Source organism: Phalacrocorax carbo, chromosome 9 (genome assembly GCF_963921805.1).
Source record: "Phalacrocorax carbo chromosome 9, bPhaCar2.1, whole genome shotgun sequence".
Lineage (NCBI taxonomy): Eukaryota > Metazoa > Chordata > Aves > Suliformes > Phalacrocoracidae > Phalacrocorax > Phalacrocorax carbo.
The window spans coordinates 25,157,204-25,173,389 of record NC_087521.1 but is presented as its reverse complement, the minus strand read 5'-3'; the positions used below and the strand labels follow the sequence as shown (position 1 = coordinate 25,173,389).

The following is a 16,186-nucleotide window of genomic DNA, read 5'->3' as shown; positions in this document are numbered from 1 at the left end:
TCAAAAGATAAAAATCAATATAATTCAGAGAAGAAAAGACTAAGATTTGAAACTGACTTCAGATAATGTAAAAGATGCCTGCAAAGAGAGAGGAAATTGTTTTCCCTGTCTGTTGTGGGGGAACATTAAAACTACAATGCACTTCCGGTGGAGAAGGTAATTTCTCTGAGGCAGATTGCCTGGGAGATCAGAGGATTTGAATAACAGATTAAAACCACCTTGGCCAGGAATGTTTTAGACCAAGCTGGTCCTTCCAAGGGTTGTGCTAGAAGACAGATGCACGTAAAATTTGGACTTTCCCCTGCAGAGCTGTGTACATGATCGCAATTCCTCTTACACATGCCTGCACAAGCAGACAAGATTCCCAGAAAGACACTTCCACCTCTACCTGGAGAAAATGTTTAGGGAAAAAGGACCAATCGGGGCTTCTTGTCTGATTTCAAGGGCTGACTGCAGCTGTATGGGTTTGGCATGGTCTAAGGTCCCCATTAGGATGTAGAATGGTGTGTAATATAGCAGGACTGGGCAAAGCCGTTGGTGCCGCGGCAAAGGGCAAGGCCAGCCCACCTACCTGCTCTCTAACACCAGCTGGTTCTCCCCAGGTGGGACAGGCATGTGCTCAGTGAATCCAAAGCTTCCTGGAGACACCGGAGTGGTTGATTTGGTTTGACAGTGTGTGGAGATGAGAAGGAAAACAACTGAGTGTTGGGCTGGAAGAAGATAATAGGGAAGGTCAGGGATTCATTGAATGCTTTGCATTTCCATCTTATCTGCTTATTAATAGTAATGATGGTCCAAGTGCTGCTAAATCTGGAACAGGTTCTCAGGATTTGTTCTGCAGTAGTAGTTTCAGGCCTCTTTGGAAACGTCTTTGTTCATTTGTTTGTTGTTTTCTTTGTTCAGAAGGTTAAAGCTAGCTTCATTTTTTAATATGCTACTCCACTGCAAGGTTTTATTGGTTTTGTACTGAGCTGCTACACGTAGAAACACACTGCCATTCCATGGAAAGCAATGCAAAAAAAAAAAAAAAGAGAGAGAAAGAAAAAAAGAGAAAGATAAAAATCCAGCTGCTCTGCAGGCCCTGGAGAGATTGTGTTACTCTAAACAAAGATCGAATAGGCTACTTATTGTTCTAGGCCACTGGTATTCCCCTTTCCCAGACATTGCCCGCAGAAACAACAAGCAGCTTAACCAGGGCTCCCTTTTGAAACTGCCAAAAGCTTAAGTTTCCATTATAAAGGCTCTGGCATCAGGGCACCTTGAAGCAAGGAAATGTTAGTAGGAAAGTAGAGTTAATACAAAATGAGAAAAGCCTGCAGGGAGGGGAGAAGTCCTTTCTGCAGGGTGAAGCACAGCAGCAACGTGTAAGACTGAGATCCAGTGCCCTACCAAGCCCCATGGGCAGCAGGCTACTGATTTGTGGCCTTTCGTTGATTTGTTGACCACCAGAGGTAGGGTCTCATCCCCCCACTTGCAGCTGAGCCACGGGGGCAGCAGTTAGCACAGAGCCCACATCTGTTGGCACAACCCTTTCTTTCTTCTCTGGGACAACACTGTGTGGGGGAATCTGCTTACAGAACCACAGAATGGTTTGGGCTGGAAGGGATCTTTAAAGATCATCTAGTCCAAGCCCCCTGCCATGGCCACAGACATCTTTCACTAGATCAGGTTGCTCAGAGCCCAGCCCAACGTGGGCTTCATCACTTCCAGGGATGGGGCATCCATAGCTTCTCTGGGCAGCCTGTTCCCGTGTCTCACCACCCTCGTCATAAAAAACGTATTCCTTATAGCTAATCTAGTTACTCCTTGTTCTATCACTACAGGCCCTGGTAAAAGTTCTCCCTCCATCTTCATAAACCCCCTTTATATACTGAAAGGCCACAATAACGTCTCCCTAGAACCTTCTCTTCTCCAGGCTACACAATGCCAACACCCTCAGCCTTTTTTCATAGGAGAGGTGTTACAGGCATTTCACCCCTATTAAAGGGAGGCACCCCCAAAGTCCTCACGCAGGCTTTCCAACCACCAGCGCCCAGGGGCACCTCCCCCAGAAAGTGAGATGCCCCCGGACGGCCTCCCTGGACCACCCAAAACAACTCCGGGCTGAACTGATGCTCCAGATGCAGGAGGGGTGCTCCGCCCCCGCTCCCCGACCCTCCCCAGCCTCCAAAATTTCTTTCTGTCTTTACTTATGGTTAATTCTTGAGATGTAGGAAAAAAGAGAGGGGTTTGGGGGGGCGGAGCCGTGGAAGGGGCGCCCAGCTCCAGCCCCCCCTCCATCCCCGGTAGTCCCATCACCGTCCCGCCCTCTGCCGGGAACCGCCCCGAGGCGGCCGCCAGTGGCTGTGGGCGACGGGGGGGAGTTGTCCCGTTGCCCGCCCCTTCGGAGGCGCGGCCGGCCCCTCTCCGGAGCGGGGGGGGCCGGGGGGGGGGGGCCGGGCGGTAGAAAGGGCGGGCGGCGCGGCGGGCGGCGGCAGTGCGCGGAGCGGCATCGCGCAAGGGCCGGGCCCCGCCGGGGACGGAGGGTGCCAGCATGGCTCTGGATTTCCTTGCGGGATGCGTGGGCGGTGAGGAGCGGGGGGGAGGCTGCAAAAAGCGGGGAAAGAAAAAAAAAAATTTTAAAAATGTTTAAAAAGGGGGGAGAGGAAAAATGGAGGAAAGGAAAAGTGGGGGGAATTAAAAGGGGAAAAAGGCGGAAAAAGAAAAGGAAGGCGGAAAAAGAAAAAGGGGGAGAGGAGAAAAGGAAAGGGAGGGAAAAGGGGGAAGATAGGAAAAAAGCGGGGGGGGGGAAGAGGGGGGCTGGAAGGGAGAGCTGGGCGCGGCGCTTTTATTTCGGGAGCGGCGAATTGCTTTGGGGAGGGGGCGGTGAGAGCGGCCGCCCCGCTGCAGGTGGGGCCGGGGGAAGGTCCCGGGGGGCTCCCGCGGCGGCGGCGGGGCGTGCCGCCCCCCCCCCCCCCGCGGCCGTGCCGCAGCGCCGGGGCTTGCCCGAGGGGGCTGGCGCGGGGGGGACTCTCGGGGTTAGCGGAGGGGCAGCGGCGCGCTCGGGAGCCCCTCTGACCTGAAAATATTTATAGCAGAGAGCATTAACGTGAAGAGGAAGAGACGTATGCCCGTCTTGCTCTTCCTTGTGCATCTGCTTATGGCCTTCCTTCTTCTATTTTTAGCAGCTGTTAAATTGTGTTCAGGAGGTCTATGCTCACATCTTTTCAGTTATTTGCATTTGCTATTCTCCTTGCCAACATGGCAAAGAGATTTTTTTTTTTTCCTTCAGCTTCTGACTTCACCCTAGTGCCCCCTGCTTGCCGGGGATCCCGCGTGCCCAGTTGTGCCACTGGTCTTTTCAGGCTGAACACGGTGCACATCGCTATATTTGTGGCTTGGATTATCTTGCTGCTGTGCTGGCCATGAACAACCTGGACGACTCCATCCTAGAGTGGGCTTTGCATTCCTGCTATGCCCTCCCGGGGAGAGGGAAAGATACTCTTCCTGGAAATGCAAGAAGGAGTACTGAAGCACTTGCAGTTCCTGCTGTCAGTGGTCATAAGTGGATTAAACTTCCAGTTTTGGTCCAAGAAGCAGGGGATCCCTTGCTTCAACTATACTTGTGTTTTTCAGTGCAAAATGCCTGTAGTCAGATCAGTATAACTAATAGGCCTGCATGTAACTTCTAAAAAACCATTTGATGCTGGAATAAAGCAAAGGTTTTTGGTAATGCATAGTCCTTCTGCAGCTGCTACCATCACATCTGGAAAGGCTGCGGGCAGAGAGCAAGAATCTTCTTCTGCCTTTAGAGAAGATTCCAGGTTTTCTCCTGTCTCCACAGAGTGGCACGTCCATGAAATATTTTGCTTTGGAGGAAACCGGCAATCTCTGCCCAATGGACTTGCCTTGGGCTGAGGCCAGGAATCGCCGCTGAATATCCCGTGTGATGTGGCACACTCTGTAATCACACACCTCGACCCCTGCCTGGGGCTCAGAAGCCTGATGGGAGTGTAAAAGCACCTATACTGGCCTGAAGGACTGAGCTGTGGATCTCTCACCTCCTGACTTGATAGGACGCTCTTTAGCTGGCCTGCCAGCAACGCTGCGCACTTACACCTCAGGCTGGTGGTTGTGCTTGGGCAACTAGCCCCAGACCCAGGAAGAAATCCATGACTCATAACCATGGCATTTGTTTTGTTTCAGGTGCTGCCGGAGTGCTGGTGGGACACCCATTTGACACTGTTAAGGTGGGTTGATTATGAAATAACTTTGTCTCTAGTGAAGTTTTTTCAAGGAGTGGGGGAGGAAAAAACAATAATCCCCAGACACTGTAGGAGCACAAATCTGTGCTGGAAAGCTTGGAACAAGCCTCCTCAACCACTGTTAATAGATTTGCAGTCTCCGGCTCTTCAGAAATGAAAAAAAAAAAAAAAATTTATATGACTCAACCCAGTAACACAGCAAACGTTGGCCTAAGCTACAGGTTCATCAGTGCAGTAACGTCATTGTATTTGAAAATACAATCTTACATTTAACTTAATTTTTTTCTAAGCTTGCTTCTCTGCAGCTGTTCCTCACTAACTGCTAAAACTGCCTCTCCCTGCAGTTGTAACTCAAACCTACTTTGTTACTAGGTTGAAAATGTGTGTTTTGTTTCCCCCGAAGCTCTGCTACTTACTCCTCAAGCATTAATTTGTTACAATAGCCAAAGGGTGCAAGTGGATAAAAATCCACAGCATGAAGCTTGTCTGGGGCCTTTTTTCTCCCTTTAAGTAGTAAATATTTTTACAACTTTACAAGTTAAAATTCATTTTCTGATCGTTGCTTAGCTGTATGTATTATGCATGCTAAAGATAGCTAAAGCCTGTTCAAAGATAAGATTTGAAATCTCCTGGAGGGTCCTTCAGCCAGAACTCCCAGAGGTCCAAGCCCATTTTCCAGAATGGGATGACAACTTAAGTAACTTTTTGGCAGCTTTCTCCAAAGTCTCACAGTGGAAGAATAAAAGGGATGCTAATATATTCCCTACTAAACTAATGCACCAGAGAGCTTGCCACCTGCTACAGCTATATTTGGAATACCTCTACCTTGCTGAATTTAGATATGCAAAGGACTGATAGTGTTCCCGAGGTCACCACCATATTCTGTATTTGAGCACGTGGTTCATTCAATACAGATTTTCCTAGCTAGTGGATATTAGTCCTTGCCAGTCAAGTGCAAGGTGCTCAAACAGTAAGACTGTATGTTGTTCAGAGCGTGGTTGACTTTATTGTTAAGTAATTGGGTATGTATTTTCAGGAATGGTATTGTCCAGACTTGCATGGGGGGTTTTATGGTGGTACAGAGCCAGCTGTCTCTTTCTCTCACTCCCATCCTGCCACATTTTACATGCTTAACTTAAGGTGATGGGTCATTTCACTGAAGCCAGCAAAACTACTAAAATTCTATGCTCAAAGTTAAGCATGTATGGGGATTTTTTCTGGTTTTTAAAGCAGAAGAGCTTGTAGTGCATGAAACTAAACACTTAAGTGTATGCATAACTGGGGCTCCCATGCTAGTGCCAGCAGAGGAAATAATGCAAAATAGATGTGTTGGGTTTAGAAAAAGCATCTTCCTTTACCATAGAGTAAACAGTTTCTTTCTGGATGATGTGAAATGTTTTATGAAATCCAGTGTGGCAAACTATATACATTCTAATGGGTATGAAAATACAAGCATTTATCTAATTTTTATTAGAGAAAATACTAATGTTTGTGTTATTAGCTGGCACAGTCACCACTGTATATGATAAAACTAACACTTTGGAAAAAAAGACATTGCATAACTTGTGTGTGTTAAGAATTAACCCTTTTTATAGTTCTGCAGTGTTAAAAGCTAGCTGGTAGTCACCTCAGACCGTAAGTTTTTAATATAACTGAACAATGGGAAAGCTGCTTAGATAAGCCAGAATTTTACTTCTGCCTTGGCTGTTAAGCTCTTTTTTGGCCAGTGATCATGTTCACAAAGCGGGGAGGGGGCTGGTGGGACACACAGGGAGAGATTAAGCTGGTGAAGTCGCCCTGCCAAACCCACAGCTGAGCTGATCTCAGAACTGGCAAACTCCTTATCCCTGGTTTGTTGATGTAATGTATAAAATTGCTTTTTTGCTTTTAACTGCCTTTACTTTCTGAGCTAGGGGCTGTCTTCATTAACAGCAAAAGTGTTACTTTGTTGTAGATGACAGATAAGCCTCATCACGGGAGAGTTACCTAGTAAGTATAGCCCAGGTGAACACTTCTGTTTCTCTCAGTCTTAATTTATTCCCAAATGTATTAGTTCAAATAAAGGTCTAAAAGACTTATGAAGCTTTTTCCCTTTAGTTTTAAACTGATGTGTCCCTCTTCTACAGCTATGGCATGGAGGGAGCGGGGTTTAAATATCCCTTTTTTTATTTTTAATGTAAAGTCTTACTCTGAATCTTCTTTCTGGCATGTATCTCTGGCTATACACACTTCCACACACAGTGGCTCTAAAACAGAACCTCAGGCACACTGTTGTGAAGGTTTTACCCACTACATATCCTTGGAGGACATTTTCTTGCTCAAACACTTCTAAATCACTTACTTTGCACATTATTAAATATTTGGACTGTTTTGGGGTGTGGTAGTTCAGAGTTTTTTTTAGTCTTGAGTAACTTTATGCAAGTCTTTAGTGATGTGAAATTACAGTGTGTTTACTATTTGACCTAAAACCCTAGTAACAGTAGCTTTAAATAAAAAGGAAGCAAGAATATTGTGCAACAAATACAATAGAGGGTTAAACTTTGCACAAGTCATTCTTCCCATAGTTGTACATGCTAAGAAAGAGCTTGCCTAATATGGCATTAATATCCATAAAGTTTCATACACATGCATTGCCTGACCAGGCAGGTTGCTAGTGGGGGTATCCCTATGTGGTCATCCCTTGCTCAAATAAGAGATCTGTCTTTTGTTCCTAGACCTGGAGTGCCAGTACTTAACTTTCTAAATATTTTATTCCACAACAAAGCCTAATTGGTCAATACTTGACAAATTATTTAGACAAAAATAGCGGTAGCTGTATGCCACTAGGGAATACAACCTATATAGAATATGACTAACTCTGAACTACTGAAGACAAGCATATAGAGAAGTCAAAGTAAGAATTCTACAATTCTCCCATGCCCATACATGTGGAAGCCCCCTGACTTCACAGCTAGGGTTTGAAATATTAGCAATAAACAGTAAATAGAATAAACCCTTCATTTTGTGCAATTCTGACACCTTGTTAAGGTTTATGTTGCTTGTGGGTCTGCTGCTTGAGCAGTTTTAACAATCTGCCTGCCCTCCAAACATCACTTTGAGTAACAAAGGAATTATTTTCTTGGAATCCCACCACAAGACTATTTTTAACTCTGAGAAGTTTTAAATTGCTGTTCCATCTTGGAAGACCTGAGGTGATCTCAGCCTCCCAGTACAGCTAGCATACTCAAAAAACCACAGAGAACTAAAGTTTTGATTTACAAAGCATAAAATGACATGTTGTAGAATAGAACAAATACTGAAACTGTAAGTAATTTATTCTTTGCCTTAAAGAAAGCTAACCTGTATATAGAATTCTGACAAACCATGTCCCAGATCCTTTTCTAGACCCACATCATCTTACAGGTCTTTCACTGTTGTGCTGATGTGTTTATCACTCTTTGCCTAAAGTAATAATAAATATTTTAAAGTCAGGAATCTTTCACACAGACCTGATAATATTTTCTTTTGTTCACAGTAAGAGTCTTGAGGTTTTTTGCCCTGGAGTTGCAGCAGCAGCATTAAATGGTTGATAAGCATCTTCTCTGAGAAATGTTGCAGCCCTCCATGCTGGAGATCAAAGACAGATTTTTAACTTCCCCAATCCAGTGAAACCAATTTACTGAGTTTATTGCAGCATACAGGTTTCTGTGAACTAGGTAGTCTTGAGGCTTTTTTTTGTTTTAAGTGTGCTGAGGATAAATTAGCAGGAAAACACAGAATTGGACATTCCCATTAAAGGTTAAAACACACCTAGGAAAAAGGCCAGTTACAGTAGCAGCTACCTGTCCGGCAGAACATACCTCTTCAGTTAGTTGGTTACTAACATTAAAGGTTTGAAACAGCCACACCCTCACAAATTGTGTTCAGCAGATTAAAAAAAAATAGACTAAAATTGAAACGGACAAGTGGCTTTTTATTCCTTTCTTTATGCAAAGTAAGACATCTTAAGAGTCACTTCCCAGCTACCCTCTGCAAAAAATCATATCTCAGTGAAGGGTACCACGTCTGGTAGCCAGAAACACCGTGGGTGGCGTTGTTGAAAGTTTCCATCCTTTTCAAAATTATCCTTATTTCATGCTTGACTTGTAAATATATTTTTATAAAATTCTGTCATGTTTGTGCAGATACTTGCTAGTGTGAACAGAAGTATTCTTGGCAGCTAAGAAAGTACTTGTTGTAGCCAGTACTGGAAAACTTCAATCTAAAAATCTAGGTAACAGTGTACCCTACTGTACTTCCACATACTGTTTTTCTAATATTCACAAGAAGTTAACAATCCTCCTCCCTTCATGTTTTCACCCCCAAAAGTTATCTTTAAACAACTTAGAGTTATTTTGAGATTATTTTGTCACATATGGCATTCCAGTCTACAGGCTGTGCTTTTGCATATACATTACTATAGCAAATCTCCATAGATGTACAAGACACTAACTTACCAATTAGGCTGTTCTTGACATGCAAATCAGTATCTCATACAACTTTTTATAGGTTCGTCTACAAGTTCAAAATGTAGAGAAACCTCTCTACCGTGGGACCTTCCATTGCTTTCAGTCCATCATCAAGCAAGAATCTGTAAGTACAAAATTAATGCTTTGCCTATTTTGTATCCTCATGTATTCTGTATAGGAAGGGCGGGAAAGCTGTTAAAAAACCTCCTACAATTATTGAAGATCAAGAGATAAACATACTCTGAACATCTCCTGACCAAAGGGCAGATAGCGTAGGCAGAAGTTTGCCAGAAACTTCAGGAAGATGATCGCTAAGTTGGAAGTTGGTATTTTGAAGTTAACTTTTTAAATAATGAGTTACTTAAAAAATAAAGTATAAAAATTTACCAGAAAACTTTTCTCTGGATGAACTAAGATTATTTTCTGGATGTGTTCAACTATATATTTGTACTGCTAAAAACATCTAGATGTTTGTGTCCTAGGCAGTGATGAAATTATTACTACATATGGTGCTGATCATCTGGCCACTGTTAGAAAGTCAGGGCACAAGGGAGAGCCGGAAAGGCCACGTTCTGCAGTTTCAGGTTAGCAACACCACTGTTAAAAAAGGGGTTTTCCTTCCTTCTTCCATTAGGCTTTCGGACTCTATAAAGGTATTGGGTCACCAATGATGGGACTTACCTTCATTAATGCGCTTGTGTTCGGCGTACAAGGAAACACACTTCGTGCTCTTGGAAAAGACACTCCTCTAAACCAGTTCCTTGCAGGGTCAGCAGCAGGGGCAATCCAGTGCATCATCTGCTGTCCCATGGAATTAGCAAAGACAAGAATGCAGCTTCAAGGAACAGGTGAATACAAACTAAAAATGAAGAACTACAAAAATTCTCTGGATTGTTTGATCAAAATCTATCGAAAGGAAGGGCTGAGGGGTATCAACAGGGGCATGGTCTCTACGTTCATAAGAGAGACTCCAAGCTTTGGCTTTTACTTCCTGACCTATGACTGCATGACCAGGTATTTAGGCTGTGAAGCTGAAGACAGTTACGTTATTCCCAAACTGCTGTTTTCGGGGGGGATGTCAGGAATTGTGTCCTGGCTCTCCACCTATCCTGTGGATGTGATCAAATCCCGGCTTCAGGCTGACGGAGTTGGAGGCGTTACACAATACAATGGCATTTGGGACTGTGTGCGAAAGAGTTACCATGAAGAAGGCTGGAGGGTGTTCACAAGAGGTCTTACTTCCACACTTCTCCGTGCTTTTCCTGTCAACGCAGCTACCTTTGCTACTGTCACTGTGTTCCTAATGTATATGAAGTCAGAAGACAACCTTCGTGAATGTGAACCAGGTCCAGTAATCCAGCAGCCTTCCAGTCTGTGAACATTATGTTTGTTGTCCTGATCCAAAGCCTGTCTGGTTGGGCGTTTTCAAACGTAAACACCTGACCTGCACAAGTGGTGCAAATATATGCTATCTGTATAAAGAATTCCTAAATGTGTCAAATTAGGATTTCATCTCATTACTTGTATGAACAGTATATTGCCTTATTAAGGACTTCATATCTAGTAGTATCCAAGTAAGATGGGGACCTGCCTTTAGAAAGTACTGTACAGTTACTGTTGTGGCTCCAGAAGAGGATCTGGAGAATGTCGTACCAGAAATCAGGTTTTCTTCCACTCATGTTCTGAATGACTGAGTTGAGTCAAATGCAGAAGTGCTTTCAGAAAATATTTCTTTTTGTATGTAACAGGAGTTAGTATAGTCCTCCAAGGTGAAGTAGGGGAAAGAAATTGAATGTTGGAGGCATTTTGCAGGTAACCCTGAACTGTTTAAGACATGGACTAGCATTCAGCTAGCCATGTGATTTTCTTTTCCTCTGCTTTTGTACGTCAGTGGTTTTAGTAGCAACTTTGTTTATACTGGTTTGCTGGGGGGGGGGGGAAAGAAATTGTTCCTAAGCTACTCCCGTACCTTTCAGCTTTGAATAAATATCTTAAGCACAAAGTTAGCATCTGCACTCATATGCACTTGTTCCTTTAAATCTCAAGGCTTGTAAGGATTTAGGGAAACTCAAATCAACTAAGATTGATATTACTTGCCTTTGCTTCTATTTCACATTTGGTGGGTGCACGGATCATATTGACTAGATTCGGCCCAATTAGACTTTGTTCTCTGAAATTAATGCAACTTTGCACTGCTTCTCCCAACATGCACCATAGCAGCCAATGATGTACAGAAGTCAAAGTCCTGCCTGTGGTATTGCACAAAATGTTCATGGGTGCAATGTTAGCTTAGCAGCTTGAAGTACTGTAGAATTACGTACATGTTTAGAACTGGAGGTTTCACACCTTTCCAGAAAATAGGGGTGTAAGTGTCTGAAATGGTTGGTGTTCAATACGCTTGCATTATGAATTTAACCAATACTGATTTTTATGTATTAAGTTACAGTGCTACTGGAAAGAAGACTGAAAAGGGTTTTGGAGAATTTTCTTCTTGTAAATCCGCTGTGATTTTTTTTTTTAGCATTCTGTTCACGAGGGATTGTATTAGTCAAAGAGCTATAAGCGGTTATTTAAGATTTGGAATAAGAACTACACATATTTGGCACAAAGAGCCAGGAGGAAGGAGCGCGTGTGTGAGGAGTGTTCTAAAACGTATCAAACTAGTTCAGTAAGTACAACTTGTTACACTTTCGGATGGGACAAGTGCAATATGTGGTTAATTTATATGAATTTTCTAAAGAAACCTTATTTCATAGCATTTTGCACTGTAATAAACTATGCTGGAGAAGCCTGTAAAACTGGTATGTCTCTTTATACCTTGGAGGTATGTTGGATATTTTAGTGCCTACTTGCACTGAGATTCAAATTGAATGTTAAATCTGTCTACTAAGCTGCATCTGCACAACTCACAGCACAGACCATTTACACCTTTGTACAGTAGTCTGTAATTATTGTATATAAAATGAGGGAATAAATTTTTAAAAAATTTCTACTTTGGTTCTTCAAAGCTTCTTATGTTTTACTGAGACGCTTCCTTGTGTTACATATAGCTTGCAAGAGGGTGGGCTTTTGCCTGAAGAAACTTGTTCCTCATCCGCCTTCCGTGCACCACCAGGAAGGACAGTGCCTGTGCTCTGGCTTAGAGTGTATCAATCAGTTCACTGAAGCAAAGAACGGAAGCTGCCTGAGCTCGCTTCTTCAAATGATCTTTCCACTGAGTACCTCACTTAAAGATATTACAGGTACACTAAGAGAACAATCACGCCTTTAGGGCCAGAGAGCTGGCAGCACGCTGGAACCCTTCATATTCTGCATTTATTTGGTTTAAGCAGTGCTGATCAGCACCAAGGCTGTACGATTGCAGAAGACAAGTTCAGTGTCCCTGCGGAGCCACATCAGAATCCAGTACCAGGTCTGCCAACAGCACTGCTCATACCTGAATCAGAGTAACGCTTGGCTCCAAGATGCACAAGTCTAGCAAAAATGCTTTGCATGCTGTAGTTTTTTGTTTTTAGACAGCACAACTACTCCAAAGAGCAATATTCCAAATAACGAGCCACCCAGGAAATGCAGGACAACGTGTGTTATGACCTATGAAAAAAAGACCTCTCACGACTGACGAGAGGTTATTCCTGGTACTGGCTCCACTAATCCATCTTAAAGGGTAGATGTGACTGAAAGAAACCCTGCCAAGCACCAGTTTGCTAGATCAGAAAAGGGGAAGGCCACCACTTCAACAGAAACCCACGTTTCTGTGACCAAGTGCAGTTCCAGTCATGTACCTTGTGTTCTCAGCAGGAGCAATGACATTGAACTATGGCACAGAAACAAAAACTTGGAATAAGCAAACAGCAGCTCTCTGAAAGACAGTAGCATCATTAAAACAGAAAGGGCTACACAAAGTTTTACTCACAGTATTTACTAAACCACTTTCTCCAGAAATTCATCCATCTGGAACTTCAGAGAAATGATCAGTAGCAGACACTGGAAGTTACTCAACACACCTAACAGGAGGCTAAAAGCCAGTTTTCAGCTTAATCTAACATCACTGGCTTGAAATCGGCATGACTTCTAACTATTTAGTCAAGCTAGACAATAGCCTCAGCCTCTTTAAGCACGATTCAGTTCCTTCCTGCCAGATTTTTGGTATGCCAGCCAATTTAGCCAGGACAGACAGGACTGTATTCTGCCTCCCCAGATCCTCCTTCCCACAAGCATCATCAAGCATCCTGATACTGGGTAGGACACGCTCTATTAATACCCCAACAACTGAAAGGAGTAAGAAAAACTCACTGAAAGTAAAACTCACATACTATCAAGTCCCCATGTTCTACTCTTTCTTATGAACCAACCTACTACTGGATGGGTCATACCAGTGTTACAGGTTGCAGCCACAAACGCGCTCAATTAGCACAAGAGGAAAAAAGCACCCAGGTACAACCCTTCCAAGTTTTAAAGGACTTTTACTGTAATAACTACTGGGGTGAAATTCAGTTCATTTATCATGTCTGCAACTGTAACATGACAGATCTGGGGTGTTTGTTTGTTTGTTTGTTTGTTTTTGTCCTCTCTTCCTTGCCTTCCTCTGCATATGGCTTTTTTACAGTTCACATGAAAATGTAGCATGACATTCAAGGGATGAAGACCTGCTCGTTGCAGGTGCAGGACAGGTAGCATACTGGGCAAGTTACTAAGACACAAGTATAGAAAGTTGACCTTGCAGAGGAGAGATGTGTTTGTTCTTTGAAATTAAATATATTTACTATTATGTTGGAAAACAGGTGTTAACAGCTGTTGGTAGGCAGACTTTTGATCTGTGGATAGTTAAAGAACAACTTAAAGCCCAGAATTGTGCCAAACACCACTAGATTAGCAGAAGGTGCACTTAAACCCTCCTTCTGCCAGAAAAACAGCCAGAGAAAATAGAAGCTTACCCACGGCAACCTGCCGTATCAAACACCACAGCCACAGAGACAGCTGAAGGATTTAAGGGATCATGTGGCTCCGGGAGCCACAACCAGAGAGCAGGAAACCAGAGAATTTCCTGGGCCAAACCTAGTGGAGGTAGGCTTTGGAATAATGAGGAAGTAAACTGCTTCCATCAATGTTCAGGCATTTATATATGTTCATGGGCAGTGGGGGAGGAAAGCAGAGGAAAATAAACCACTTCCATCCTCCTGGTGCAATTATTTTGCAATTTTTGTACTAGTGTTGTCCTCACTAATTACAAAAATGGTTACCACTAACAAAAAAAAAAGCAACATAATATGCACCATAAAACATATGATAAACAGTAAAAGCTTCTCTACTAATAGTTTATTACCAGTTTTAACTGATTTGACCCAGAATGTGATTTTAAGCTATACAGTTTCATCCATAAATAAATTGAAAGCAACCAAGCCAAGATCTGCAGTGTAAAATAACACCCTATACATTGATATAATTGCAAGAAAGGCCAGTTCTAATGTCCACAAAACATTCTTCACATTTATAAACCTTTATATCTAACACAGTTAAATTGCTTCTTGGTATCATTCACTATTATTACTTACACTTTATTATGACTACTTTTTCCTACTGGAACATTCCGTTTTTTGTGGTGTTTTTTTTTTTTTGTTTTTTTTGTTTTTTTTTTTTTTTTTTTTTTACGAACAGTAAAATAGTTTTACTATTTCAACCATATTCATGTGTCAATTGATAAAATACTAAAATCACAATGAAGCTTGACCTCATGGTCTGCACTGTTTGCTAAATGTATCAAAATAGGAAGAATTGTTGCTAGAGAAATTTGACCTGGCTAGACTAAAATTGGTATGAAAGAAAATAGTATTGTTTTTCTAGGGCGTAATCTAGTTGTCTTAAGCAGAGATTTATCCTAGATCAGGTATACTCAAGTGTTGCAATCAACCAGGCCACATACCTTCTTCCTTGTGCACGGATGTATTTTCACTTAAGGAAGAATCTACAACAGGTAGTTTTCAAACAGGCTAGTAATAAAGTTCAAGCTTCATAACTGCAATTGAAGGAGGTAAACGTCAAAATAACTCTTACCCCTGATTTCCTCCAGGGAAATAACTGCTTCCCTGCCAGTTCATAACTGAGAGCCTAGACTTTCATTTCACAGTCTGGAAAAAATTGAGATTAAATACCCTATCCCATGCAAGAGGAAAGAATTAAAAAAAAAAACCACACCCTATTTTATATGGAAAACCTGAAGACCTGCCATAGTATTATTCCTTGCAATCCATTTCCAAACCATAAACCTCTGTATGCCCTTTCAAGCTAAGGGAGACATTGGAGTCATATAAACCCATTGGAGGTTCAGTCAAAGCACCAGTTAAGATTGACGAGTGAAGGAGTCCATGTCCAAAGGCCAAATCTTCTGTTTTGCTGGGAAAAGAGAGATGTGTTGGAAAGTAAGTCAAAACATGAGCTGCGTGATGCCCCACGTGCAAGGCAGTCAAACTCTGAAACCCAGCGCTGCAACTGGCAATGTTGGCAAGGTCCTTAGCAAGCATCTTGCTGCTCTGAAGGACACCCAGCCTTATGAGCCCTTAAATCATTGCACAAACACTAACTAACAAGGCGGGGTTTTCTACAGATTTGTCTTCCAATTCATTTCTGAGATGAGCTTTAGCTGAAGTACAGTAGGACATACCCACTCACCAAGCTTTTTCGTGTACGGATTTGCTCCTGTTTAACAAGGAGCCCATCTTATGCCTCAGTCTTTATCTACTCTATGATTTATCTCAAAAATATACCCGTTATTCACAAACAACATCCCTCTGAAATACACCTTTACTGTGGGCCTGCTCCAGAGAGAGAACCAGTTTATTGAGGCCTTTGCTTCCCTGAAGAGCAGCAATGCAGGACTCTGATCCAACATCTGTCCTGCAGCCTCTGCCATGGCCTTGCAAACATTAAGAGCAACACACTGAAGGAAAGTCAAATGGCGAGGCCCTACCTGACTCAGGTGAGCATAGACTTTTTAGGAAGCCACCGCTGGAGTGAAGCATTGGTGTTTTACATGTCTGTCAGCTAACCAAAATAGCCACTTATAGTTGAAAGCACATTCATTAACACTGCACGTGATTAGATTTGCACATTTAAGATATCTGATATTTAAGATCAGATTAATATCAGATATTGGATGTATGGACCCCCTAAAAATATACAATCCATGTCACACTCAGTTTTTATTCTTTTTTTTTTCCCGTTGCTTTGCTATGCTTTTTATGAATGCACAAGCACACTTCCGGCTCTCAGAAATCGGCAGAGAGTTGTACTCATTCATCAGCACTGGTGTGTGAGACACTTGCTTTTTGACACTGGCACGTTCCACATCTGGCAGGGTCTACACACAGGACACCCTACGCACACTCGACCTCAGAGGGGCACCCTGACGCTCTGCTGTCCTGCCTGCTGGTCACGCTGTACAAACTGGTAGTTCACTGC

General features: G+C 42.9%; 1 protein-coding gene across 5 annotated transcripts; it reads left to right on the top strand.

The window, feature by feature from the left end:
• The first annotated feature begins 2,460 nt into the window (after window positions 1-2,460).
• SLC25A29 (solute carrier family 25 member 29) lies at window positions 2,461-10,666 on the top strand. 5 transcript variants are annotated; one of them, XM_064460765.1, is made up of 5 exons: window positions 2,514-2,567; window positions 4,186-4,229; window positions 6,199-6,233; window positions 8,772-8,855; window positions 9,366-10,666. In XM_064460765.1, the coding sequence occupies exon 5, from the start codon at window positions 9,399-9,401 to the stop codon at window positions 10,107-10,109; it is 711 nt and encodes a 236-aa protein (XP_064316835.1). In that variant the 5' UTR covers window positions 2,514-2,567; window positions 4,186-4,229; window positions 6,199-6,233; window positions 8,772-8,855; window positions 9,366-9,398; the 3' UTR covers window positions 10,110-10,666. The 5 variants fall into 5 exon arrangements, with proteins under 5 accessions (XP_064316831.1, XP_064316835.1, XP_064316833.1 ...); XM_064460761.1 differs by lacking the exon at window positions 6,199-6,233 and having other exon boundaries at window positions 2,461-2,567; XM_064460763.1 differs by having other exon boundaries at window positions 2,521-2,567; window positions 6,199-8,855.
• The last annotated feature ends 5,520 nt before the right edge of the window (window positions 10,667-16,186 follow it).